This window comes from Rosa rugosa, chromosome 6 (assembly GCF_958449725.1).
Source record: "Rosa rugosa chromosome 6, drRosRugo1.1, whole genome shotgun sequence".
NCBI lineage: Eukaryota > Viridiplantae > Streptophyta > Magnoliopsida > Rosales > Rosaceae > Rosa > Rosa rugosa.
In genome coordinates this window covers 13,698,799-13,726,224 of record NC_084825.1, presented here as the reverse complement: position 1 = coordinate 13,726,224, position 27,426 = coordinate 13,698,799, and the positions used below count along the sequence as shown (strand labels likewise).

Below are 27,426 nucleotides of genomic sequence, written 5' to 3'. Positions count from 1 at the left end.
ACTCCTAGACCGTTATCTTGGTTCTTATGCAAAGGACCTCAAAGAGTAAATGAGTGTCCTCATAAAACTGTTATCTGCTCTGCAAGCTTCAATTCAATCACAAGAAACGGGTGATCCGCAAAAGCAGAGTAAGGAGCCCAGCCACATGGGAGCTTTCAGATTCTTGGGCGCAATTGTGGAGCAACCACAATCACCGAAGTCTCAATCTAAAGGCTTGATTTCGTGGATGCCAGCATTGACGGGAAGGTTACCAAAAGTGTGATAATTGACACAGGTGCCACCCACAACTTCGTCTCGAAGACTGAAACACACAAGACACCAGCAAGTCTTCTTCCTGCAGTTTTCGCAAGCGGTCATGGGTGGAGTTTTGCAGGAAGAAGAAACAGTTTTGCAGGAAGAAGAAACTCCACCCATGACCGCTTGCGAAAACTGCCAAGAAGAGGTGACGGAAGAACCCGATCTCAAGGAGCACAACACCAGTGATACCGACATAGTTCTCCATCAATGATGGTGAAAGTAATGAAAAACCAACCCATTGGGTAGTTTTCTCCCAACCTTGGCAGAACACGGCTACTAGATTTTGTCAGAATACTTGCTTAACTTTATCTGTTAAATGAACTGGAATATGTAGGTGAGAAACATTAAATTTTCCATGACTAAATAGAATTTGGGTGCAAACTTGAAGGTCGAAACTAAAGACTTGTTAAAAATTGGAAGTTTAACAACTGTTCAATGTATCTTTTTTTACAAGATTGGACAACACCCAATAGACTTCTAAGGTGAAGGTGAAGCAGGGACAACAATTACAACTACTCCCATCCCATAGCTTAGTTCCAATCATCTTCCCTGATTAGCATAAGATCAACTCTTCCCTTTATCATTCTTATGACATCTCCCGGAACCTAGCCAGTGCCTTCTTGTGAATGAGAGTTTTATAACTATCTCCAGCCTGAGCCTCAAGAGCCGGATCTAACTTCTTCTGCTGACTCCCAAGTCCGGCTCTCCTTTCCACACTCTGAGCCTGCACCGGTTCCACCATTCCACTCCCATCTCTTCCTAAACCCTGTAATCAGATCAATAACAAAACAAGAGACACATTCCCCAAATATGAGTTAGAAACCTGCCACAGATGCATCAACTAGTGAAGTCTCCTATTCAGACAACAACAACAACAACAACCAAAAAAAAAAAAAAACTGAATTTGTATGAAAAGCAATGTGGTTTTATTTTACGTCAATCTTTTCTGTTGGAGAAAATAACGACACATCATCTGTTGGTAGATCCGTGAAATTGATGATCTATATTATATTATATTATATTATATATATATATATATATATATAACCAAATCCACTATTTGGCCAGTAAAAGAAATTAGACCACAATTTAAATCATTCAATCAGACTCAACAACAATCCATTCTTCAAAACATTTAAACAGATAGAATTCCACCTTCATCAATCTTCAGCAATTCAGAGATTTGGGATATCTTCTTTAAAGTCGAGTAAAGAGGTTTTTTTAATAATGTTTTAAAAGTGCAAAAGAAGAAGTTGATACCAAGCCTTCGTGCCAGCCCATGCTGCGAAGCATCTTGTTGCCCACATTGCTCTCATCAATTGCTTTGTCGGCTGTAATAACCTCGTAACTGTCAATGGTTGCATCTCCGGTCCCACGTCCTCCACCAACACCAGGGGGGAAAGGCATTGAATCAAAAGAACCCTTCCTCAATGCCGAGTCTCGATCTTCACATCAAAAAATAAGCAATGAGAATTCTTAAAAGTCCTTTTGAAAAATTTATAATAAAGAAACGCACAACAAAATTAGGGAATCATATCTAGGTAAGAAGAACTCAAGTTTGACTTGCATGTTCATTAAAATTAAGCTGACAGTATGAATGGTAGCTAAATTTATGGTCCTAATATGTTCAGGCAAAATTATATTTATTTTGTAAGACGGAAAAGAATGGACATTCTGATCAAAAGCAACATTTCGAGAAAGCTAATAAAATCAAAACAAATCTTAAAATAGCTTACTTGACTCCCCAAAACCATGTTCAGGCAAATCATCTCCAAAAGAAGATGACGAGCCATACAAGCTCCTCCTTTCAGCCGCACGATCCCTGTATCCAGTTTGAGGTTCTTTATGAGCAGAAGCTGGCATTTCAGAGAATCTTCTCTTGCCACTCCCAGCAGCCACAGGTGGTGTATAAGAACCTAGTGCCGATGCATCAGTTCTGAAGGGTGTCAAAACAGTGGAGATATCCGAATCTGTTGATACAGAAGAACCTGCTATGCATGCAGCAGAAGTTGAAGGTGCGGAAACTCCACCAGATGCTGAAAAGGATGTATCTGATTTTACTACAGTTCTTCCAGATCCCCTTATCACTCCCATCAGTGTCCCTCCTATACTGTTGCCCACAGGCCTTGGCATGACTGAAGACTCTAAACCAAGAGTATCTGCAGTAGAAACATTGGCAGTAACCCCTGAGCTAGATATAGTATTCTCATTTTTGGTTGGTACATCAATTTTAGACTTTGTCTTTGTAGATGGAACAGAAGAAACCAGTCTATCATTAGCAGGTGCACTTGGCTGGTTATCATCTAGAGCTACACGGGTTACTTGCCCTTCATGACTCCTCTGCTTCCACATAGTCAATACATTACTCATTTTCTTCTTGTTAGCCAAAATACTGCTCTTTGATGCCAACTTGATCTCTTTGGACTTTTCCTTTTCTTTTCTCTCTGCAGCTATCGCTGCTGTTGCAGCAGCCTGGACTGCATCTGGTAATGATGCAGCTGAGGTTGTAGCTGGTGCAGAGATGACTACTTTTTTGGTACTTGAACCGTCTGATGCCTTCGAAAGCTGAGATTGGTTAGCAGATTCTTTGATGCCATTCTGATCAGTGCAAGGGATGTACTGCAGAGTTTGGTGATCATAAGAATACCAAATCCCATTGTTACCATCATAATAGAGACCTACATTACAAAGTGTCCTCAAGATTTAATAAATCATGAATTAAAAAGAAACTGTTTTTGAGCACACTAGAGAGATAAAGAGAATGGGATGAGGGGAAGAAACTGAATGTCTAACAGCACAATAAGCACACTCAGAATTAGGGTAAGAACTTGGGCACCGTGCACAATGAGAAAGTAAATTAATCTCAAAGCCAATTTGACAACACATATAGTAACGAAATTTATAGGTGTTAGATAAATGTTAGTGCTCCAAGGTCTGTGGAATTGATTTTATAAGCATTATCATTGTTGGGGAAAAAAGAGAAGTGTCTTTATGTTGTCAACCAGAAATTTTTCTAATTATACTAAAAGCAAAATGATGTAGCCTTATCATCTAATTCTCCACTGCCTTCAAAGAACCATCAATATACTCCAGATTAAAATAGGGAAACAAGACAAACATTTTCACTTGACTTCCTAACAAAATATCCATACAGAATCTTTAACAGAAAGGAGCATTCCACAAATAAATATCCATAGTGAATCCCCCAAAATGATGTGCATAAATAAAATAAAATAAAATAAAAAGGTAAAACCATATAAAAAAAATTAAAAAAAGAAAGACGGGAGGGGCGGTTGTCCAACAATGTTTTGGTATTTAACAGCCTTTGCAAATAAATAGATCACAAAACACAGTTCGATTTTCAAACAGTTGAACAACATGCAATGTAGCAAGCGGATTTCAAAAAAAAGTAAATAAAATTAACCTGTATTTCCATCATAGTAGAACCCGGAAGAAGCATCATAGTAGTAACCGGATGCCTCATCCCATACAAAACCAGTTTGTGGAGCCAAACCATCTTTTTCTGCTTTTAAATCCCCGCCACTTTGCTCCTTCCCTCCCGTGGATTGTTTGTCGTCTGGATTATATTCCTTTGGTGCCCATCCAACAGCATCATACTAGAAGAAGAGGATACGACTTCAATTAAGTATAAAGTGAATTATACAACAGCACAAACAAGAGACAGTCAAGTGACACTCTCAGCATAAGTAACGAGTAAGCAGACCTATAAAAATGTATATTACTTGGCTGATTTTTTTTTTTTTTTTTTTGGAAAGGTTACTTGGCTGATTATTAGCCTTGGAGGAACAGACTGTTTGCACAAATACCTCTCAGATATTTGACCACCACACAAGCTTCTGAAGCAGTGTTATTCTGCTTCAGCATATGTTCAATATTGGAATAAAGTATGGAAACCATGCCACCTTAATGTTTTTTAATAATGGGGGCCCTTGATATACATTCCATGTGATAGTTGTAATATAATTATCAATCAATAATTCAACAACTACTCTACATAAATTTATTTACTGGAAATAGTAACTTTATTCAGAAAGTACAAATGAAACGTACATTACTGGTCACAAAGTCCAGAAATGCAACAGAGCTGAAATAGCCTCTAAATAGTCTACAAGTCCGATTGACTTCCTACCACAAATCTTAAATAATAAAAAATGAAAGATACAAACAGTTCCCCAATCAGCAAGAACATGGAGAAAAATACTCTAAACTTTAGCAGACATGGAAGCCCCAAGCTACCTCCTCTTCCTTATTATCTTCAAAATTTTCTAGCATCTCTTTATCCAAATGAGCTAAAAGAAGGCCAATTGCAAATCGGCACAGAACTTTGGCCATAAAACCTCACACCAAAAGCACAATAATTTAAAGTTGAAGCTTGATTTGAAGTCAAAATATATATTTGACTGCCACAATAGCTTCTGAAGCAGTGTTATTCTGCTTAAGCATAGTGTTCAACGTCGGAATAAGTATGGAAATCGTGTCACCTAAATGTTTTCAAATAATGGGGGCCTTGATATACATTCCATGTAATAGTTGTATTATAATTATCGATCAATATTTCAACTACTGTACATAAATTTATTTATTGGAAATAGTGACCTTTTTCAAAAAGTAAAAATGAAACATACATCACTAGTCACAAAGTCCACAGATGCAACACAGCTGAAATTGCCTCTAAATAGTCTACAAGTCCGATTGACTTCCTACCACAAATCTTAAATTAAAAAAAATTTAAAAATTAAAAAAAAAAAAATCCAAGCTATAAACAGTTCCCCAATCAGCAAGAATATGGAGAAAACTTCTCTAAACTTTAGCAGAAATGGACGCTCCTAAACTACCTCCTCTTCCTTATTATCTTCAAAATTTCTAGCATATCTCTTTATCCAAATTACCTAAAAGAAGGCCAACTGCAAATCTCCACAGAACTTTAGCCATAACACCACACACCAAAAGCACAATAATTAATAAACATCCTCCAGTATATACTATTAGACCCAAAAAAAAAAAAAAATCCTCCAGTATATACTGAATTACTGATATAATTACTCTTATCTTATATTGTGGAAATTTAATATATATACAATAATGTTAAAAAAAAAAAAAAAAAAAACATTTTTAATTCCCTTGGATGTCAGGCAAAACAAATATTAGCTGGTCCATTATTCTTTAACAGTAATGCTATCCTGTGATCAAATAACATTATAAATAAAATGAAATAACACTAAGAAGTGGCAAACACGAAAGTGCAGAACATTGTATAAAATAACCTGTTGAGCAAATGTTGCTGCCTCAATTGCAGCAGCTGCCAAGCTGCTTGACTGTGAAGATCCTGACATGCCTGATCCTGGACCAAGAATGCTTTTTGCATATGCTACTCTTAAAATCTGCCCATTCCTTTCAAGTGGTGTACCATTTGTTGCTTCAAGAGCTTTCGTAGCATCTTCCACCTGAAAAACATAGGGTTGTAGCTTAAACAACATAATCTTTGAAAAGAACTCTGAGGAAATCTTCATTTTTCCCCATATTGGAATTCAACTGGACAGAGGAACACGTCCCTTAGGGCTGACAGAGAATCGAGACTGTACGTACAAAATATCACTGCTGAACCTACACATAGTTGTTCAGCATACTTAAAGATGGGCATACCGAATGGAAGTGTACAAACGCAAATCCCCGTGAAACATGAGTGAATTTGTCTCTGACAAGACGTAGATCCTGCAGGATAATACCCATCAATATACTTTCCATGCACATGCTTCACAGGAAAATAAATTATTCCTTGTTTTAACTTCTCCAGAATGGAAGTTTAACAAGTAAATATATGTAATCCAGACATTTGTTCAGATTTTGTACCTTGATAGGAGCATGTTTGGAAAATTCATAGCGCAGCATTTCCTCATCAGCATTTTCATCCAGTCCACGAACAACCAAAACATGAGTAGGACCTGATTGCATACATACTTAGTGAGCTGCAAAAAAAATATAAGCAACTATGCCAGCTAAAAGCAACAAGGTAAACCAACCAGCCTCTGATCCTTTCTTTCCTGTCATTTGATTGGATGAAGAAATATCTGCTGCGGGAGCATCCTCAGTTCGTGCCTCATTACACTGCAATTGACAAGAAAACAAATAGATCCATTATAGCATAACCAATTACCATCTGAGCAGTCCCATAAGAACCCGCAGGCAGGGACTTGATCAGCATAAATTACAAGAAAAATAAATAAATACCTGAAAGCAGGATGTTCTTCGTGCAAAATTAACATATCCACAGCTGATACACATCCAATCAGATGGCACAGTGATGCTTTTATGGTTAGCATGGCCAGATTTCCCAGCACTGTCCTGACCAAAAGATCCACCTGCACCCCCAGTTGGCTTACTACTGCAACAAAACAGTTGAAACAGAAATAATTCCACTAGCAGTAAAACAATACCTACATGTATATATACATATACACATAACATAGTAGAGAAAGAATAAATATCACCAGTTGTTGATTATAGTTATAGAACAACTACATCAGGATTTGACAATCTGATCCATATTAATTCCTCAATATATCTAGCAGGTAAATATATTAACGCAGAACTTTCTACCTTTATGAAAAATAAAATTCATAGACTAACATATGACATACAGTCAAGAAATAATACCTGTACTCAAAAAATAGTTTCCTGCCATCCACCACATGCCCATTGTCCCCGAGTTTGTCCATCATAATACGAGCTGCTCCCTATTCAAGAATCACAAACTCCATTGTCGGTTATTAATTCAAAGAAGATATAGAGCATCTACAGATAAAGAGAGATAGATACCACAGAAGGGAAATCAATAAAAGCAAATCCACGGGAAATGCCGGAATTACGTTCTTTGATCACACGGACATGACGAAGAGGTCCCCATTCAGCCTGATAGATAATTCAACTTGAAGTGTTATCAAGAAAATAGATAGAAGTTGAACTGTATATTTCATAGCCAAAACATCAAATGACGCATTACAAGGATCTGGTATAGATCTTCCTCAGTGGTCTTCTGTGAAAGACCCTTCACAACAATAGTTGCAGATGGGGCCTGCAAAAGAATATCATACTTAAGAAGTTATCAAATATAACCAGCACCAGAGGCAGATAGGTTTAACGCAGACATCAAAACTTACCACAGAATAATGCTCTCTCTGGCGTTTCTCATCCCTGTCTCTTCGCTTATCAGTTCTCTCATACCTTCCATCATCATAGCTGTCCTCTCGATGACTTCGGCCATGGCTTCGACTTCTAGGTGACCTTGATCTGGGATGATCATCATGCCCATGAGATCGAGATCGAGATCGAGATCTAGAACGCTCATGCCTTCTATATGGACTCATTTCTCTTTCCCTACTTAAACATTTCTTGTCACGCTCACGGTCACGAGATTCACGTCGCCTCCAATTGCCCTCTCTCCTACTACCTCTGTCATAATCAGAATCATAACTATGCCGACCATAGTCATAATCCCTTTCACGACTGTCCCCCCTGGTCTTATGGGTAATACCGGACCTATAGTCAAAATCATCATATGCATAATCATCACGATCACGTCCCCCAAGCCTTGAAGTCCTCTCAAACCCAGGATCCCGATAGCTGTCAACACTGTGATAGCCATCCCGTAATTTATCAAATTCCGGAAATGTATCAATCTCATGATCACGGAGGTTATCCATCTCATGATATGAATCCATGTACTGTTTCTCATGTCTCCTAGGTTCCCTATCAATGGGAAATTCTTCTTCGTAACTTCTCCTTCTTGAATGTGGCCATATACCAACAGCATGAGGTGGTGGTGGGTAGTTATCCCTATCCAGAACATCACGGTGGAATGTGCTTCTTGGATAAACATTGTCCCTTGAGTACCTTTCCTCTATAAACCTTCTCTCATCATATGAACCACCGACCCTGACATAAGGGGAAAAAGAAATTACAGCGGGACAACAGGAAAAGACAATATGTAATAAGCACTCAGTATATAAAGATACATCACAATATTAAAGCAAGCAGAGAGTGTCAAAAACAATATCAATAAAAAAAAAAACTAAAAAGAAAATTTGTTAATCAGCATTACATACAAATTTCAGAGCTAGTTTTATTATGAGCACTAAATTGCCTTGGTGAAAATTAAAAGCAACACTCAATAACACTCACCGAAAGTTTGGCTCATGAACTGCACCATACCCCTCCGGAGCCTGTGGATTCAAGAGAATAAGGTTATGTCAGCAAGAGATCAATGATGATATGAGGTTAGGCAAATCCAGTGAGTCCATATCCTTATTGCCCCACAGCTCTCTCATTTTTCTCCCAAAAAAAATGGACAGTCAGATTGGACCCTAATAAATTCTTGTATTTATCATCATTTCATCCGATATAGGTGATTTTATTAAGGAGGAAACCACAATTACGCTGTTATTATCCCATCCTTGCTGAAGACCATAGCGACCGGAATCCATTTCTTTCAAGCAAAACCAGACAAAGCTCCCGATGATGGTATCGCTCAGAATTTGGATACCTTTCCCCTGTAATATAATGCACAAACACACATACACAGTTACGCCCGTGACGAACCAATAACCAATAATTCCCATGACTATGACCTTGTTGGCCTCCCCTCTTCACAAAACTCACAACCGGAATAACCAAAATCCTAATTCTCTTAAAAGACAACACCACCATGGCAGGCATCATCGTCAGCTTATATATTTAATCAATACAATTCAACCAAATAATAAATAGCATTCAAAACGTTAGATAACCGAGTCATTGATAATCCCTAATTCAAAATCTGAATCAGCTAAAACCTAAAACCAAACTACAATCGAACCAAATACAAACTCTGAAAAACACTTCAACATAACAAAACGCAGGCTTGCACGAATTGAAAACGCAAAATTGAAAACAAGTGAACAATGCGTTGAAGCTGACGAAAAACAGAGACGAATCCGATGAAAAAATTGGTCGGAAAATTTAATTTTGATTAAGAAAGGGGTTTATGAGATTGAAAATTGAAAATTGCAGCAATCAAGACTTACCGTAGATCGTCCTAGGGTTCAGATCTCAGACCAACTTTGCGCGCGCTCTCTCTCTTTCTTCGTCGTCCGTCTCCGTCTCCTCACTTTGTTTCGACTGTTCAAAAGAATAATGAAAAACTATTTTTTTTTTCTTTATTTATGGAAGATGTTTTAAGGTTTAAATTGAAATTTTCTTTAATTTCCGAAATTACCCTTTAGTACTTCTGTTTTTTTTCCTAATAAAAAATGGGAGAATTTATGCACACGTCCTAAAATAGCATTTTACTAGAAACACCAGCCCCAGATTTCCTAAATCACCCTTAGATCACAATACACATCAATATCAGAAGTGTCTTTCTAAATGTACCCAGCAAAAATCTTAATACACCTAGCAAACTTTTTACACCTAGCTCATTTTAAGAATTTGTAGAAATTAAAAAAATGGTTAATTCCTGTTTATCCAGAAATCACAAGTATTTGTATTATGCCCATTTACACAACTTTTTAGAGGAAAATACCTATAAGGGTAGTCTTTTCTAAGCTAGTGCCTAAAATGTCCTATGCTAACTTTTGGGTCTAACCTTTACTTTTTTCTTGGAAAATCTTGTTCAATCTTTTTGAGTTTTCAACATGCCCAAGTTTTTCACCTAACGGTTACTTTAACAGGCGGAATCACTGCTGCTTGTTTCTATCTTAAGCTGAGGCAATTTTTTCTAAGGAAAAGAAAGGTTATACCAAAAACTAGTACAGGAGTAAAGGCAGAAACAGATATAAACATTTAAACATCAAACTAAAATTTAAAACATAATGACAAGGTGGATGAGCAATCTGAAATTATTTATTCAAACATAATTACATACTAAAATTCAGAGCCTCATTCTCAGGTAAACAGCTAAGAAGCTGTTTAGCTATCCATAAGAATGGGTTATAGATACTTACTTGAAGAAAAATACTCCACACTTAGAAAGGAAGGAGCACACTGCTACTACAGCTTTCTTGAGAGAAGACTCTTCTGCTCAATTTTCTTATCTAGACTTACTATGAAAATTTCTGATGGTGGGATTTTTTCGATGCCCATACAACTGAAACTAAAGCTCCTTATATAAGGAGCGGAACTCAAACCAGAATTCAAAACCTAAAAATGTATAGAACAACTCCGTGATTTTCTGCTTTCGTGAGTGCTCCTGATAGTGGAGGTCGGTTGGCAAAAGCAGATTCCTTTTAGGTGAAATGTTTTTCACTTTTCTTTTCTGAAAAGCAAAAGCAGCATTTGGGAAAAGACCAAAGTTGCTTTTCGGTGCTTTCTACACCTTCTGCTTCACATGTTCTCGTCTGTTTCTGAATTGTGGCCAAGGACAAACGAGTTGTTATCCATCCGGGCCATTCTGGCAGTAGTTTCGTTTTCTTCGACATCTATATCTACATACATTTTGTAGTGGTTGTCATTTTCAAGCTTTTCAACCCACTGTAAGCATGCCAGTGTCGAATCTATTTCCTTTCTCGTGAGAGATAGGAAGAGGTCGCTGCTTATTGCGTCAGGATGATCGTAAGCAGTGATTATTGTTTTCTCTCCTGCTGCCAGGAATGTATTTCTTGTATCTTCCTCAATGATCTTTTTGATATATTCAAGAGACATGGTCTTCATCCATGGAATGCTTGAATTTGGCTGGCCATTGTATCCAACACAGGCGGGCTGAAGATATCTTTTTTGAATGATTCTCACATAATGATAAGGAGAAATATATTCTACTTCACCGTTTGCTTTCTGAATCCATTCTGGTGGAGTAGATCTGAACTTCAGTCGTAGAGTGCAGTCATTTTTTCTGACATTTTTGACTGTGTTGACGATGATAGGGGGCAGGCCTTTGAGATCACCATTAGTTTTGGTCCATAAATTATGGACAAAACCATTTTCAACAAGCCAAAGCTTGTGTTCTTGAGGATGTTCACTCTGAACATTGACTAAGTATCTTCCAACATAAGGTTCTGCAATAACGAAGAGAGTTGGAGGAATACATGCCTCAGAATTATGACTTCCTATCAGATTATGGAATTCAAACCAATCTGATTCTTTCAATGCTCTGATAGGAACTCTAGCACTTTCTGGATCTTCAAGATAGTGAATTTTCCGAACAGCACTCTGCTGTGTATGAACTTCTTCAAACTGTGGTCTAGCATTTTCATGGAGTTCTTCAGCTAAGGCAAACAGAGCTGGGAACATAATACCATTGTTTCTTTCTTGAAAGGCAAATAAGAGATTGTCTAGGATTGCCTTCTGGTGGTAAGTTAGCTTCCTGCCAGTTCTGAACACAGGATCAGCAAAAGTTTGTAGTTCATAATTAAAAACATTTATTACTCCAGTCGGAGTTGGTTTGCTTTTTGGCAAAGCAACAGCCTTCAACGGTCTTGATGAGCCTTTACCGTCTGCCGTTTGAGACGGGCTAGCCAATCCTTTACCCTAGGATTGATCAGTTATGGCTAGTCCTTTTGGACCTAGCAGAAATCTTTTGAGGATTTTTTCTTTAGGATCCTCAGCAGTTTCATGTTCTTTCCCAATTCTTCTGTTTCTGGGATTGCGACCTTCATCGTCATCTTTTCGGCTGAACATTGCCATTTCTCTGGTTAAGGCATCTGGAAGATAGTTCTTGTTTCCTGCAATTAATTCAACATTATAATCATATTGGTTAAGAAATAATTGCCAGTTTGCTAATCTTCCTCTATCACCAGCTTTATCAAGTTTAAAATTTTTAAAATTCTTTACTCTAGCACAATTGGTGCGTACAGTAAAGAGTTTTCCAAGAAAAGCTGGAGAATTTAAAATTGTTTTCTTGACAGCCAAAATTTCTTTTTCTCCTGTAGGATAATTTTGTTCTGCAGGGCTGAATTTGCCACTACAAAATTTACAGATCTTTTCAGTGTTAGTTCCTGGAGTTTTTGCCAGAACCACACCGGACCAATAATTATCACTAGCAGGGGCGGAGCCACGTGGGGACCTACTGGGTCCCGTGCCCCACTTTATTATTATTTTTTTCAAAGTTATGTAAGTAAAAACTGTATAAGAATTATAGAGTTTCTAAACATCAACGACAACCAAGTCGGTGTAGTGGCAAGGCTTTGCATGTCTTTTGCAGCTGGTCCCAGGTTCGACTCATGTTGGAGTTGGCAAAAATTAAACTGATGGTTTTTCAATTTTTTATTTTTGAGAACATTAACACTTTTTTTTTTTTTATAAAAACATTAACACTATTCGTCCTTATAGATTCAAAAATAAAAAATAAATTATGTCCCCAATCCCCATAATAAAAAATTGTCTAATATCTAAACACTATAAATCAAATTTGTAATTTTAAGAAAAATATCAATCTTATTGTAACTTTATTCTAATGTATTATCTTTTATTAAAACTTTTGGTATATGTTTTAAATTCTAAATTTTTTTCTAAAACCTTTGAGTGCCCCACTTGAGATGAAGTTCTGGCTCCGCCACTGATCACTAGCATCTGTTTGGAGAATGATTTCATCATTTTCCTCTGGTTGTTGTAGAGGAGGGAGTTTTTTGCAGAGTGCTTTTATCTGCTTTACTATTTTCTCATCATCTTCTATGAAGTTCCATTTTCTTTTGGAACTTGTTTAGGAGATAACATTGCTGTTAGTCCTGAGATTTTAGGGATGAAATCTCTTCCATAGTTGATGACTCCTACGAATCTCTCTAGACTCTTAGCATCAGGAATTTTATCTGGGAACTTCCAGATCTTCTCAAGGATGTGAGGTTGGAGTTTTATCACTCCATTCTTGATGTTTATTCCCAGGAAATCCACTTCATCTAAGATAAAGAAGATTTTCTTTTCTCCTAAGATGATTCCATGCTGAACTATCAGCTTTACAACCTCATAGAGGTGTTTCATATGTTCTTCTCTGTTTTGGGAGAAAACAAGAATGTCATCAATATAGACGACGCAGAATTCAACAACATGTTTGAAGATGTCATCCATCTTTCTCTGGAAAATTGAAGGGGCTTGTTTTAGGCCAAAGGGCATAACTAACCATTCATAGTGACCTTGTGGTGTTCCAAATGCAGTGAGAGGAACACTATCTGGATGCATCTTGATTTGCCAAAAACCCGACTTTGCATCGAATTTTGAAAAGACTTTAGCTCCTCTGAGCTGATTGATCAGTACTCTTACTTGAGCAATTTGATAACCGTCTTTAACGGTCTTTTTATTGACATCTCTATAGTCAATTACCATTCTAGCTTTGCCTCTGATGTTTTCTGCATGATTTCTCACGTAGAATGATGGAGCATGATGAGGGCTAGTGGATGGTTGAATTAATCTCTTATTCAGGAGATCTTCAATATCCTTTCTGAATTTGATGCGGCTGAAATAGCCTCACAATTTAACCCTGCAAAATGTAGTTGTCAGTATAGGATAAGCAGGGATCGTTCAGTCCGGGGATTGTAGGGTACACCTACACAAAAAGGTCAATTAACAAATAAAAGAATAAAATGGGGGTTTTGAAATTTGGTTTCTAATCTACTTAAAATAAAAACAAAACAAATAAAATTATCTACAATGATCGACTTCCGTGACCTAGACCACTACCACTCGGAAATTATTAAGTGTAAAAACAGAAAATTCATTTCAACATGCTACACAAACGTGCCCATCTTAAATGCTAGATAAGAGCTCAAATGAAAAGCTGTCACGGTTCAATCCATTTATCTGATCCGTTCTTCGAATCAACTCACACGTGCAAATTAACCATTACACATAGCAATTAACACGTAATTTCCAGAATTGTTTAATCATTAAAGCATGATTTTTACCACTCTTTAAAACTAATTACTACTTGTTTAACTCAGCGTCTTAACAAATAATAATTACTCTTGGCAAATTAAGCAAACACACAAGAATACTCAGCGTGATTCTAGCATGCAAACTTATTAACCTAACTCTGAAAATTACCTAAACACGTAAAAGGGCACAAGATTGTAATATGCATCATAAAAGAATTCTAGAAATTAACTCAATAATAAACTGAAAATCTCAAAAATATTAATAAAAATATTCTGAAAATCTCATGTCTCCAATTACACAACTCACAAATCCAAACACACAAAACCGAAACAAAAATTATAAGTAGAGTCATAGTTACACTTTGAAGCTTTCCTCAGCGGCTTAGTAACAAGGTGATGAACTCGTCTCTACTATGGTGGTGGAGCGTCCTTGACTCAGCGCCTAAGAACTTCGTAGATTGACGGAAGGATGGTGGTCACGGTCTTGTAGGTGATGGAGGTTTGAGGAGTGAATTGGGCAGAGGTGATAGGCCAGGAAGTGATCTTGGTCAGGAAGTGATGCTTTTGGTGTTGAGAATGGCTGCTATTTATAGTGGAATTCTCCTCTCTTGTGATGCAATCATGGCCATTCATCTAGAGGTGATTTCTCCCAATTTTCTTGATTTTCTCTTGACAAAGTCATGAAATTTCTTATCTCTTTTCCCTAGATATCTCTAGAGTTAATCATGCAATGCTCCTTGTTTTCCTTGAATAGTGACCAGATACATCCCTTATTCCTCTCCTTTGAATTGCACTAATTTCTTCCAAGAATTGTGCACACAATAAACTCCTACAATCAAGAAAAATCAGAATTTAATTAGTGTTATAATCAATAGAAAATAAGATAATTAGGAATAAATCTTGACTATAAACACTCCATTTTATCTCCTCGAATTCTTCCTGATTTATGCAAGTTTTCTTCTCTTTTAAGTTTTCCTTGATTTCATCAGTCAAGAGTTCTTAATGTGATGGACTCCTAAATTCTCTCTTTAAAACAAGAAAATCAGAAATAGGAAATTCCAAAGGAAAAAAGTTTCCTAAAACAAAATAGGAAATATTTCCTAAAATGAAAGAGGAAAGTTTCTAAAATGACTTGTCCTTCATTTACACTCATTTCTACTCTTTTTTACCTCTTTTCACCATTTCCGACCTTGAAATACCTAAAAACAGAAACTATGATATAATTATTAATTTTAAGAGAATAACTTAGCTAAATGAGGGAAAATACATATTAAAAACATCACACATTGTACTCCTATCAGAATTCTTTCTGATCTTCCTCTTTGTACTAAGGAATTGCTTTGACATGACAGATGACATTCATATCATGTAATCTCAATTCACAGACCACTGGGTCTTTTTCCCAAAATTTTTGAGGGTCTACATCGATATTCTGTTCGAGTAGTTTCTTGATTTTGTCAAGAGTAGGAATTTTCTGAGACTCAAGCTTATTCTGGAAGTGCTTGAGGTTATGCTCATGGATGAAACTAGCTTCTTCATCTTCGCTAGTTGTTTCTTCTTCTTCAGAAGTTTCTTCTATAAGCAACTCTTGTTGCTGTTTGATTTGAAGCACAGGTTCAAATTTGGGTTTGTAGGGCTTATGATCACCACTATTTTGTTGCAATCTCTGATACTGAGTAGTAAAGTTTGGACCTACTACAGTTTTTGCTTGGGTAAGCCGGTCTGCCCAGAACACCCGTTATCCTTTTCTGAAGCCTATCGCTTCATCATCTTGAATAAATCTTTGTTGGAGAATAAAATCATTTCCCAACAAAAAATCAGATCCTTGGCCTTCTGATTGCCAAAGAGTATGGATAACAAATGTTCCTCCACCAATAGTGATGTGAACATTTCTAGCTACCTTGTTCATGGTTAGGTGGCTTCCATCAAACTGGACACCAATAGCTGTTCTTTTCTTATCTTCTTTCCAGAGTTCTTCTGGAATTGCAAATCTCTTTGCAACTGTAAATCCTGATCCGTTATCTACAAAAGCATGTAGATGATACTTCCTGTGATCAGGGAATTTTAATCCAATCTCGATGTAGTTGCTGTATCTACTAGTAGAGATGATTTTCGACTGTTGTAGCTCATTTTCTTGAGCTTGTTCTTGAGGTATGAATGGTTTACATTCCTCTGGAACAATTTCTGGTGGTTTAACCAGTTCTATAGTTTCATCGATTTTTTCTTCTTTTATTTTTGAAGAAGAGGGTTCCACAATTTCTTGAAACAGAGTTTCTACTTCTTTTTCCTTTTGTTCAGAGAAATAGTCTTCATATTCTTGTTCTACCAATTGGCTGACAAGGCCATTCTTGGTTTTTCTTCTTGCTTCTGCTATGAAGCATTCTTTGTGATAAGTCTTTTTCGACTCTTCACAAAACATAGGAAGTCCATTCTTTTCATGACACAGACAGTAGTCACAAACGAATGTACCAGGGTTCACCTGATAAGAAGACATTATTGTTTCTGTCTTGCTTTCTTCCCAGTTTTTAATTTTCAGAACATTCATCTGTCTAGATTCTAGGTATTCTACTTCAGAATCTATTTCAGAATCAGATGATGCTTCTTCGTCAGACCCAAGCCCGGCCCTGGCCTAGGGCAGGAAGGGCGATAGCCCAAGGCCCAAATCAGTCTCTCTTAAATCTCTTTCGGCTGGGAATTAAATTAAGAAAAGGAGGAATTCAAAAAAGCTGCTGCAAACAAAAGGGAATGTGTTGGGCAATTCACGTGTGGCAACATATAGGGCCCTGCAACTAGACAAAAGAGCATGGTTACTTACTTTTCTTTCTTTTCTCTCTCTCCCCCTCGTCTTCTTCACCCCTCTGGGCTGCGGCTCTCTATCCCTCACCCTTTATTCCTCCCATTTTCTTTTCTTTCTCATCTCTCTCTCTCAGGTCTCACCCTCTGTCTTCAACTCTTCATCCCTCTCTAGCCCAATTTAAAATTATTTTTTGATAAAAGGCGCAATTTAAAATTATTATTTTTTATATAAAGGGCCCAATTTTATTCTTCGCCCCGGGCCTTGAATTTCTCAGGGCCGGGCCTGGTCAGACCATGCAGAGTAAACTGACCTGTCATCTTCTTCGTCATCAGAATAGGCTATTTCGTAACCTTTCAAGTTTGCTGTTTCTACTATTGGCTCGTATTCTTCAAATAGAGCTTTAGTAGATCTTTTACCCTTTTCTGGGCATTCATTGGCATAGTGCCCTTCAGCTTTACATAACCAGCATCTGCAAGCTTTCTTGTTTGGTTGTTTGTTCTGATGGTTGGTTTGATGATTCTTCTTTTTCTTGAAGAACTTCTTTTTTGGATCTTCATCCTGTTGTTTCTTGAAATTAGAACTTTTCTTAAATTTCCAATCTCTTTTCTTATTACTCGTTCTGAATTTTTTCGAGTAATATTTTTCTTTTCTTTTTCTGTGGAACTTGGATTCATGACATCCCCAGTTGGTAGGCATATCCAGTATTCCATAACAGAAATTTTCAACTCCTTTGAGTTGTTTTTTAGCCATCTTGGCTCTATGATTTGCTTTGCATTGCTCTTTTAGTAATTGCCTGATTCTGTCGGCAATTCCTCCAATTGAAAATCTTTCAATTGGTTTTTCAGCTATGCTTTCTCTTACAGCTGTTCTCCATGGTTCAGGGAGTTTTCTGTGCAACAAGTTAACTAGATCAGTATTCTCTAGTTCGCCGATTGTACAGTAGTATTCTTGAAATTCATTCAAGTATTCTTCAAAATATCTCATGTCACATATTTTGAGAGCATAGACATTTGATTTGGCCATTTCTTTAGCCTTTTCACTCAGATTTGAGAGATCTCCACAAAACTGATCGTACAGGGGTATTGCAAAATCGTACGGAGATTTCGAATTTTTTATCTCTTCTAGCCAGTCTCTTCCTCTGGCCGTTTCTTTAAAAGACAGATAATACTTTTTTGCTACTCCGGTGAGAGTAGTTTCATAGTACACCTGCAAATCTGGTGCTTCGAATTTCCCAAGGGTTAGAGCAGAGGCCATCATCAGGCTATCTACCCATTGATCAATGGCTTTTCTTTTGTCTAGAGCTTTGTCTAGATTTAGCCAGATGTCGTAGTTCGTGATCGGAACTCTGGGCATATTGTCCTCTCGGACAAATCTTTGAGAGTTTCTTTCTTCTTTTCTACCCGTTGGGGCTTTCTGTACAGGGAGTTTCAGTTTTCCCTTTTCTCTTATGATGAAAGTTTTGGAGCTTTCTCCATCTTCCATTTCTATATCTTGATAGGGAAGGAGTTTCCTTTCCTTTCCTGGTTTGAAATTTTTCATTTCTTCGATTAGTTTTTCTAATCGTTCGGGATTTTCGCAGGATTCTGCTTCATCGTAGAGTTCATAAAGCTTTTTTGCTCTAAGCATATTAACTGGTCTATTTAGATAAGCTTCTAACTCTTCTTCAGTGATAGACTCTGATGGTTCGTCAGAGTATTTAGTACCACTAACACTAGCTTCTCTAGTGCTCTAGCTTCTTCTGAGAAGATTTTTGTTTATCCTGATATTTTCAGGACAGACGTCACTTTTTCTGTGATCGTCGAATTTGAGACTGATATCTCCAGTCTTTCTGCTTTCATATATTGCCGCTTTGGGATTCTCCGGGGGCTTCTTTGGACCGGATAATTTCCATTCAATAGGAAAAGTTACTTCATTCCAAGTAACCTTGTGAATCTGTTGTGAATGGTTCTTCTAGCTGGTGAGAAATCCAGTAGTAAGACCTGGGATATTAGATATCCTTGTCTTGGGTTCTACTGTGGTGCTCATCAGTTTATAGTATATTCTATATACTATTGCAAGCTCTTGCATATCTTTTTTCATTGATATGTCATCTGTCTTGACTCTCAGTCTGAGGCTGTGAGCTGCATCTTTTAAGCTGGTTGAGAAGTTTGGAAAGCAGTTGAAATACACCACTTGATTGCATAAAGATGCTTCAAGTGTTCCCAACAGACTAGCTTGAAAATCGGTTAGTCTATTGTCTTGTAAGACACATAGAACTGAACAGTTTATGCCTTCTCGTGCAAGAAGTTTTATGCCTACTTGGACTGCTCCAATATGCATAAATTGATAATTTTTTGTTCTTGCTCTGGCAACTTCTTCAGGAGTAATCATCAAGAGATCTGTTTCTCCTGTTGTAGAAGGGGTTGTGAATTCCAATAATTTGAAATGATGGCTATCCGACAGATCAAACTTTCCCCTTTTATAGATTTGTTTAAAATCTAATTTTGGAATTGCGGAGTTTTTTACCTCCTGTTCTATTTCGTTGAATTCGAATTCTTCAACATTTAGGAGTTGTACTCCTTTCTTTTTCCCGAAGATGCTCATCATCTTGACATCTCTTGTTTCTTTCGGGTTTTCATACCGAATACTAGTATGACTAGTAGATGGTTCCAGAAAAATCATGTTTGGAACAGGATTCTTATCTGGTCTTTCTAATGGTTTAAATCCATTAGCTTTCTTTGGTTTTACTGGAGGCATTTTCTTGTCCTTCAGTATATTTTTCATGGAATCCAACGTTTTTTGCTGTTCAGTGATTTTTCTACTAACAGTTGTTAGCTTTTCTTCTTCCGTTTTTGGAAGTTCTTTGATATAATCTATTTTGTTTTCCAATTTTTCTAATTGGTAGATTATAGCTGGTAGTTTTTCTAGATGATTTTGACATCTAGTCAATTCTTCCTGCAGGTTCTGATGTTTCTCATCAGAAGATTTAAGTAGAGAATTCAACTTCTCTAATATTAATTCTGACATTGTCCCCATTGTGGGATTCCCTTTTTGAGCTCTTTGCAAGCTCTTATATCAGTGATTTGCGGATCTAACCAATGCTAAAGTAATCAAGAGGTTTTTGTTCCTCTCGGAGAATATATTCAAGATCTCCGATTGATTTTTCGACTTTATAAATTCTTTTCTGGATTATAAAGATAATATCCCAGTAATCAGGAGTTTCTCTTCGAAGCCTTGATCTGTAATCTTTTAATTTTCTCAACTTTTCTTTTTCTTCAGTTAACTCTTTGCTTGTATTTTTGCAAATAGCAATTAATTCTAATCTGTCGATTATCGAAATTATGAATAGTAAAACTAACTGTTTTTCCTTCGAATAGAGGATGAATTATAACTGCAATTATAGTCTAAGTAAATAACTTCAAGATGGGCCCACCACGCTTTATCAAAAGAAATTATTAAGATAAAAGAAAACGATGATAGAGAGGAGTATTAGTGGGATGAATAGTGAGTGGTTTTGAAAAGTATGGAGAAAAAGTGAAAAGTTTTGTGTGAGTGAGAATAAAAATAAGTTAGTGGGGTGTATGGGAAGTATAATGCTAGATTTGGGGTGTATGAGAATTTCCCCTTAAAAAAAAGACCTAGCGCTCTGCTAGGGTTTATCGTTGGCCTCCTCCTTCAATAAAATTCTCAAACCTTTCAGATCTCAATGGTCATGGCCATTGCTAGCCTTGTGGCTAACTCTCAATTCCTTTTTGCTGCTTTCGATCTGGCGCTTGGGGCTCCGCCTTGGACGGGGCTGCTTGGGGGTGCTGGTTGGGTCATGGTTGATAGGAGGCCGAGCTCCAAGGGAGTGGAACTATATTGGTTTACGGCGGATCGGCGAGTATGGATCTTGGATCGCGGTCGATCGGTTGGCATCGGTGATGGGAGTTTTGATGGTGTCGGATCGGATCCACAAACTGGCATTCTCTTTGACGGCGACGTTGAGATAAGTGGTGGTGTTGCTTGCTGGGCCGATGTTGGTGGACGAATCGCACCGACGTCTCCGGAGAAGAGGGCGGATCTGCTTACCCCCGGCCCGGGCACTCTAGTGGCAGGGACGATGGGATGGCTCTGCTTTTCGGAGAAGATTACCTCTGATGGTGCTGCTGCCTGGTGCAGCGATGGGCGTTACCACGTAGGTGGTGGTGGTGGCATGTTGGTTGGCGGCGACAGTGTGCCGGTCCGGTGGGGTGGATCCTGTGGGGTGCCCTTAGCAATTTCTGCTTGGGCCCTCTGTGGTTCACTCTGTTTTGTGGGTTCTATGCAAGGCTGGGTTTGGGTGGCCTGCGCATTCTGGTTTAGGATTTGGGCTGCCTTTGTTAAGGGAGTGGATGGTGATCTGTCACCTTTCACTCCTATTATTGTTTAATTTTTGTTTGGGTCGTAAAAACCAGAGCCTTAGTTGGAATCCTTTTATGTAAGCTTCGAGGTTTCTAGGTTTTTGTTAGAATAAAGGTGCGTAAATTTCCTAAAAGGTGGGTGTACTCGGGATTTGTTGGGGTTTTATTCTGCTAGAATAGGATTTCAGGAGGTTTTAAGGAACGATTCTTTCTGTCGACCCCATAGGGGTGTTTCATTTTTGTACTGCTTGCTGAATATTAATAAATGGGCTGACCTACTTTCCATCAAAAAAAAAAAAAAACTTTTTACACCTAATAAATTTTTAATTTTTAATAAAATTTATGTACACCCAACAACTTTTCCTACAATACCCTCATCTTGACAAACCCAGCAAAACTCTTCTTTCCCTATTATTATCAGCGAAGGTTTTTATCAGAGCTTGTTTTTTTATAAGAGTTCATGAGCAATAACTTGTTTTCCATCACATTGAAGAAGTATGACAAATTTGTTGTTCTTCGAGAATGGGATGTATGTACCCTGTTCGTTCTTCACAATAGTGCGAATGATCTGAAAATGTGGTCAGCCTTTGCTGTATTCAACCAATCTTCAAGGAGGGCTTCATCTATAATCTTGTCGTTAGGCTCAGAGAGTGATTCTATCAAATAATGGTATCAACGAAATGGATGTTTCTCTGCTCTTAATTCCAACAGATATGGTATAAACGAAATGAAGAGATCAATTATGATTCCCAATGTCCCAAACTCATCCTATGGTACAGCATCAACAAAGAATAAATGAATAAGGATTCCAGGTTTCTCAAAGAATGAAACAAAAAAAAGAAGAAGTAAAAAAACAGAACGAAATGTCATCGAATAACATGGAATGTAGAACCCAGGTATGCAAGATGTAAAACCCCAAATTCAGTTAGAAAATTAAGACCCAATTACATGAGCAATACAACTTCAATCAGCGGCGGAGGCAGGAATGTATATAAATGGGGGCAAAAATTTTTCTTTCCTTTCTGCCTCTCCTCTACCCGCAAAGCAACTTCGGGCCGGTTTTGAACGGGCAGAGTACCGGGACCGGCCTAAACCCGAACCGAGACAATACGGTCCGATTTCTCCAGGCTTTCGGTTCCTGGCAGTAGCATCAACCTGCAGTAGCAACAAGGCTGCAAATAGTACCATTCTGCAATCTGCAGTAGCAGCAAGGCTACATCTGCAAGCTGCAACAAGTAATGAAACAAATCAGCTTTCTCCACTTGGTCAGCGCCTTTAGAAGCGTGGTTGATGTGGAGGAGATCAAGAAGCGTTAGGGGAAGAAGGCGCTGTGCACTGAGGAACTGAGGGAGAGGAATTGAGGGAGTGCCGAACCGAGAGTTGAGAAAGATTGATTAAAAAAAAAAACAGAGAGTGTAAAGATGACGACGGGGAGAAGGTCAATCTCTAGTTTTTGGAGGATGAGCAAATGTGGGATTGACTGGCTGAGGAAGAAGAAGAAGAACTGAAGAAGAGAAAATGAGAGGAATCGTGCTGCTGAGGTAGAGGAATAATGGAATATTTATATTGCCACTTGGAGGAGGAGCAAATTTGGGATTGACTGGCTGAGGAAGAAGAAGATGAACTGAACAAGGGAAAGAAAAAGAGAGAAGGAGAGGAATCAGATCAAAAAAGAGAAGGAGAGGAATCGTGCGTAGAGAAATAACGAAATACTTATATTGCCACTTGGAGGAGTACCCATAATAATTATTAATATAGTATTAATATAACTTCTTTACACCAGAACTTGTCCCTTCAGGGACATCCGATAAAAATACCAAAACTTGATGGGGGCAAAAAGAAAATCAATTAACAAAATATATAATTTTACTGGGGGTTGCTACCCCCACTCGGCCTTAATTGGCTCCGCCCCTGACTTCAATATAATAAATATCCAGAAAGAACAAAATAAATTTAGTAAAAGATAAATTCTCAACGACAGAGCAAGAAGAAGATATTGATTTCAACATTGCATCAAATGCAAAGTATGTATAATAGATCAAACTCGACAATCTGACTTGCTGGAAATGGAAATCAATGGCGAAAGAAGAAGGCCTCTGCTTTCATTTTGCCATGTTGGTAAAAACCTTCGCTGACGCTATAGGGAAATAAAAGTTTTGCTGGGTTTGTGAAGACGAGGGTATTGAGGGAAAAGTGGCTAGGCGTATTTAAAATTTTAATAAAAATTAAAAATTGCTGGATGGAAATAATTTGCTGGGTGTATTAAAAAATTTTCTGGGTATATTTAGAATAACCCATATAAGAATCATCTATTATTTTCAAAAAAAAAAAGAGAAATTTCTCTCTTTTGGTAGGATTCAACCCCATTTCATAGGCGATGGATATCAACACATCACCTAAGAGGACCACCCATATGCTCTTTCAAATATGATGAGAAGAACCTTATAGAAGTATGCATGATTGCTTAGGGCATGAACTGTCAGCATGATGATTATGCTGTTTCCGATACTTGTGTGATTTATAATCATCATGCTTTCTGTGGGCACGAACTAACGATCTGCCATCGATATTACTCGTAATCTTGCAAGCAAGTAGGATGACTATAAATTCTATATTAGTTACCTTTTAATCCCTCAACAATTTCTTTGATCAAGATCCTAAAATAATTTTTGCAAGATATTTATGAAACCCAAAGTCTTTCTACGATTACGGTCTAAATGTCCTGCAATCGTATTCATCAATTGATTCTCTTCAGAACTACATTCTAAAGGATTAGTTATGTGTGTGTGTGTGCACGTATATATATACAGGTCGGATCAGAAGCTGACGTCCGCATAGATGCAAAAGTGCTGACGTCCATCCTCAGGCCTCGATCAGGTGTCGATGGCGGCGCTGCAGTTGCCGGCGTCACCTTCAAAGCGAAGGCTCATGATCGAGGTCGAAGGTTCTGGGCAGCGACCTCACCCGAAACCTCAAGCCCGATCAAGGTCGACTTCGAACTCTTCATCGACGAGTCCAGCGGTAAGCAGAGGCTCGATATTGAGGCCTGGTTCTGCACTGGCAATCGCATCGCCGCCTGATCGAGGCTTGAGGATGGACGTCCGCACTTTTCTATTTTGCAGACGTCTCGCTTATATATATATATATATAGACACACACACACACACACACGAAACCGTTCAGAAGCGGACGTCCATAAAACCAAAAAAGTGCTGATTCGGAGCCGTCATCCATCCTCTCGCCTCGATTAGGCGCTGATGACGGGGCTGCTCTTACCGGATGGAGACCAGGCCTCGATCTTGAGCTTCTTCTTGCCGGTGGACTCGTCGACTACGAGTTTACAGTCGACCTTGATGGTGCGTGAAGTTTCGGGTGAGCTCGCCACCCAGACCTTCGACCTTGATCACTTTGGCCTTCATCTTCATGGTGATGCTGTCCGGGATGCCCGTGGTCTCCGTACAGCAAGAGCAGCGCCGCCGCCAACACCTGATGCAGTTGTGAGGATGGGCAGCTGTGAGGATGGACGTCCGCACTTTTGCTGCACTGCGGGGACCTCTTCTAATCGGGTATATATATATATATATATATATATATATATTTACATGTGTCTCTTTTGGTTATTTTATCTACCAATCGTCACCGGTGCTAGCAGGCCTGTAGAAAGAAAGTTGGTCCCGATGGCCGGTTCGAGGCTGCTGCGGCCGGTTCTCGACTCCTGGGATCGATGGCTACTATGTGGCCAAAGGTGGTTACAGGGGGCGGTCTGGAAAGGTCTGAACCGGTAGAGGATTTTAGCAGCCGGTTCAGTGCTTCTGAGGCCAGTTCGCTGCTTTTCTGGCCGATTCTCTAGATTATGCCGCTGGTTCGCTGGTCCTAAGGTCGGGGGCTACTCTGTGGGCGGCGGAGGCTGTTAGGGTTTCAAGGTTTTGTTTTGGGTTTCAAGATTTTGGCTATCTATTTCAGGGTTAGAGCTTCGTGCTGATAAGGTGTTTTAGAGAAACTGAATATCAGGAGAATGAATTGTGTTTTCCATTGATAATAGTGTAAAAACTAAGATGATTTTGGATATCAGGGATTGATATCTTTGTTGCAATCCCTACTGGGCAGATAATCGAAATTCACATAAACAACACAAATTTGTTTACCCAGTGAAAACCTCAATTTGAGGTTAAAAACACTGCAGGGCTCTAACTCTTGAGAACCCAAAATACGTAACCAATCAACTAGAGGTGAAGAACAAGTTTTGTTACAAACACAAGTAGTACTACACTCAACTACAATCACTAGACTAACTAGATGAGGTGTTTGTCTTGAATCTTCATAGCCTTCTTCACTTGAATATTCTTCAACGATCACTCTTCTTGCACCAATGACTTCTCTATTGATCTCGAGAGAACCATGCAAATGAATGAATAAATGATGAAACACTTTGACACGGAACAAGTGTTTCAAGGAAGCCTATGATACTCTTTCTAAGCAAGCAAGATGCACACAAATATTGCGTAAAAGTCACACCAAATGAACGCACACTGTTCCGAATATATGGAGGAAAACAAATCATATTCAATCAATGACTTTACCCTAATTGACTCCTAATAGGAATAATCTTTTAATAAAAGATTGCCAATTAAAATAAACATATCCTAAATCAATTAGGACTTCAATGGTACGATTTAAACAAGTGAAAAATATCTTTGCAAAATAATATTTGAAAATCAGAAAGATACTTTCCGAGAAAGAACTTTCTAAAACCTAGGACTGACTCGGGGTTGCAATCCCAGTGCATATGCTGACTCATGAGATATATTTACCTGTAGGGTTTCTCCAAGACCAGTTTGTAGGTTTCTTCAATGCTTTGTATGGGAATGCCAACAAAACATGTACAAACCTTGTACCTACATAGGAGCCTCTTTATATAAAGGATTATAAGCGAAGAATCTGAGTCTTACAAGGAAAGATAATCACATAATGATTAGGATATATTAGAAGATATCTACAAAACTTTTCCTATTACAACTAGAACAAGTTACTAGAATTTGGACCAAACACATATTCTATGTATCCTTAAACAAGAGACAGAATATGAGAGATCTAGAAGTCATTCTCATATAAAATTAGAATTTACATCATAAACACATAACTAATGAGCTTTACGTAAACAACCACATATATATAATATAATGTTATCATTTCCACCTACTCCTATTTAGGATTAGCTGGTGCTTCCAATTAGGGCTGGGCTTGCGCCCGGCTGGTGTAAAATTTATAGAGCCCGGACCCGGACCGGAATTTTCGGGCCGGGCCTAAATAATATTTTTTTTCAGCTTTGGGACCGAGTGAGGCTCTGACCGTTTTTTTGGGCCAGCTTTTCAGGCCCAAAATGCTAAAAAAAAAAAACAGCAGCAAATCTGAGAACAGATCTTGCTCCAAACCCAAATTCCTCCGGCCCCCAAAGCCACCTAACCACCACCATCCAAAGTTTGGGTTTATCTGTACTGCTCATTAATTATTATACAAAATAATCAGTTTATTGCTTGATGTGAACAAGGGTTCTAAGACTACTCAAGGAGGAGAATCCAAAAGCTAGGAGCAAGAAGAGACATGGATGAAACCAGTTGAAAGGGAATCTCAACATATGCAGAGAGAAGGTGGCAGACCAAGTGAAAAAAAAAAACAGCCAAGAAACCGATTACAAAGGGAGGCAGCGCGAGAGGTGTACTGGGGCGCTAGGAATCCTCTCTAATGATCTACAATTGATCTGATGGGGAAGGAGGACTAGGAAGAGAAGGGAAAAGAAAAAGAAAAGAGAAAGGAGGCGTATGGGAAGAAGAAGACAAGAAGGCAGAAGAAGGAAAAAAAAAAGGAGAAAAGGAACAAGAGACGGGAATCTCTTGAAAGAAGAGAAAGAAGAGGAAAGTAAAGAAGATAGAAGAGAGAAAAGAATAAGGGGCCTTGACCATTTACACAATTTGAGCCTAAAAATTGTCCACTTACTCCACTAAGAAGTTTTTAATCCCATTCACCCAATTTAAACATCAATGACAATTTTACCCTCATTTTAATTAACAAACCACACTCCTCTCAGACTCTCTCTCTCTCTCTCTAGCCGAACGACCAG

General features: G+C 38.3%; 1 protein-coding gene across 3 annotated transcripts; it reads right to left on the bottom strand.

The window, feature by feature from the left end:
• Positions 1-679: 679 nt before the first annotated feature.
• Positions 680-9,495, bottom strand: LOC133713906 (SUPPRESSOR OF ABI3-5). Of its 3 annotated transcripts, none has more exons than XM_062139935.1 (16): positions 9,378-9,495; positions 8,751-8,864; positions 8,497-8,537; positions 7,476-8,250; positions 7,319-7,390; positions 7,135-7,227; positions 6,973-7,052; positions 6,547-6,700; positions 6,339-6,423; positions 6,169-6,260; positions 5,962-6,030; positions 5,583-5,762; positions 3,722-3,914; positions 2,034-2,975; positions 1,558-1,742; positions 680-1,063 (listed from the first exon to the last, which is right to left on the bottom strand). In XM_062139935.1, the coding sequence occupies exons 2-16, from the start codon at positions 8,796-8,798 to the stop codon at positions 884-886; spliced, it is 3,189 nt and encodes a 1,062-aa protein (XP_061995919.1). In that variant the 5' UTR covers positions 8,799-8,864; positions 9,378-9,495; the 3' UTR covers positions 680-883. The 3 variants fall into 3 exon arrangements, with proteins under 3 accessions (XP_061995919.1, XP_061995920.1, XP_061995921.1); XM_062139936.1 differs by having other exon boundaries at positions 6,547-6,697; XM_062139937.1 differs by lacking the exon at positions 8,751-8,864 and having other exon boundaries at positions 9,378-9,473.
• Positions 9,496-27,426: the final 17,931 nt, after the last annotated feature.

Coding starts and splice junctions, on each gene's coding strand:
- LOC133713906 (XM_062139935.1), bottom strand. CDS start 8,798: ATGGATTCCGGTCGCTATGGTCTTCAGCAAGGATGGGATAATAACAGC. Junction 6,261..6,338: donor AAAGAAAGGATCAGAGGCTG/GTTGGTTTACCT, acceptor GTATGCAATCAG/GTCCTACTCATGTTTTGGTT. Junction 6,031..6,168: donor CCAAACATGCTCCTATCAAG/GTACAAAATCTG, acceptor ATTATCCTGCAG/GATCTACGTCTTGTCAGAGA.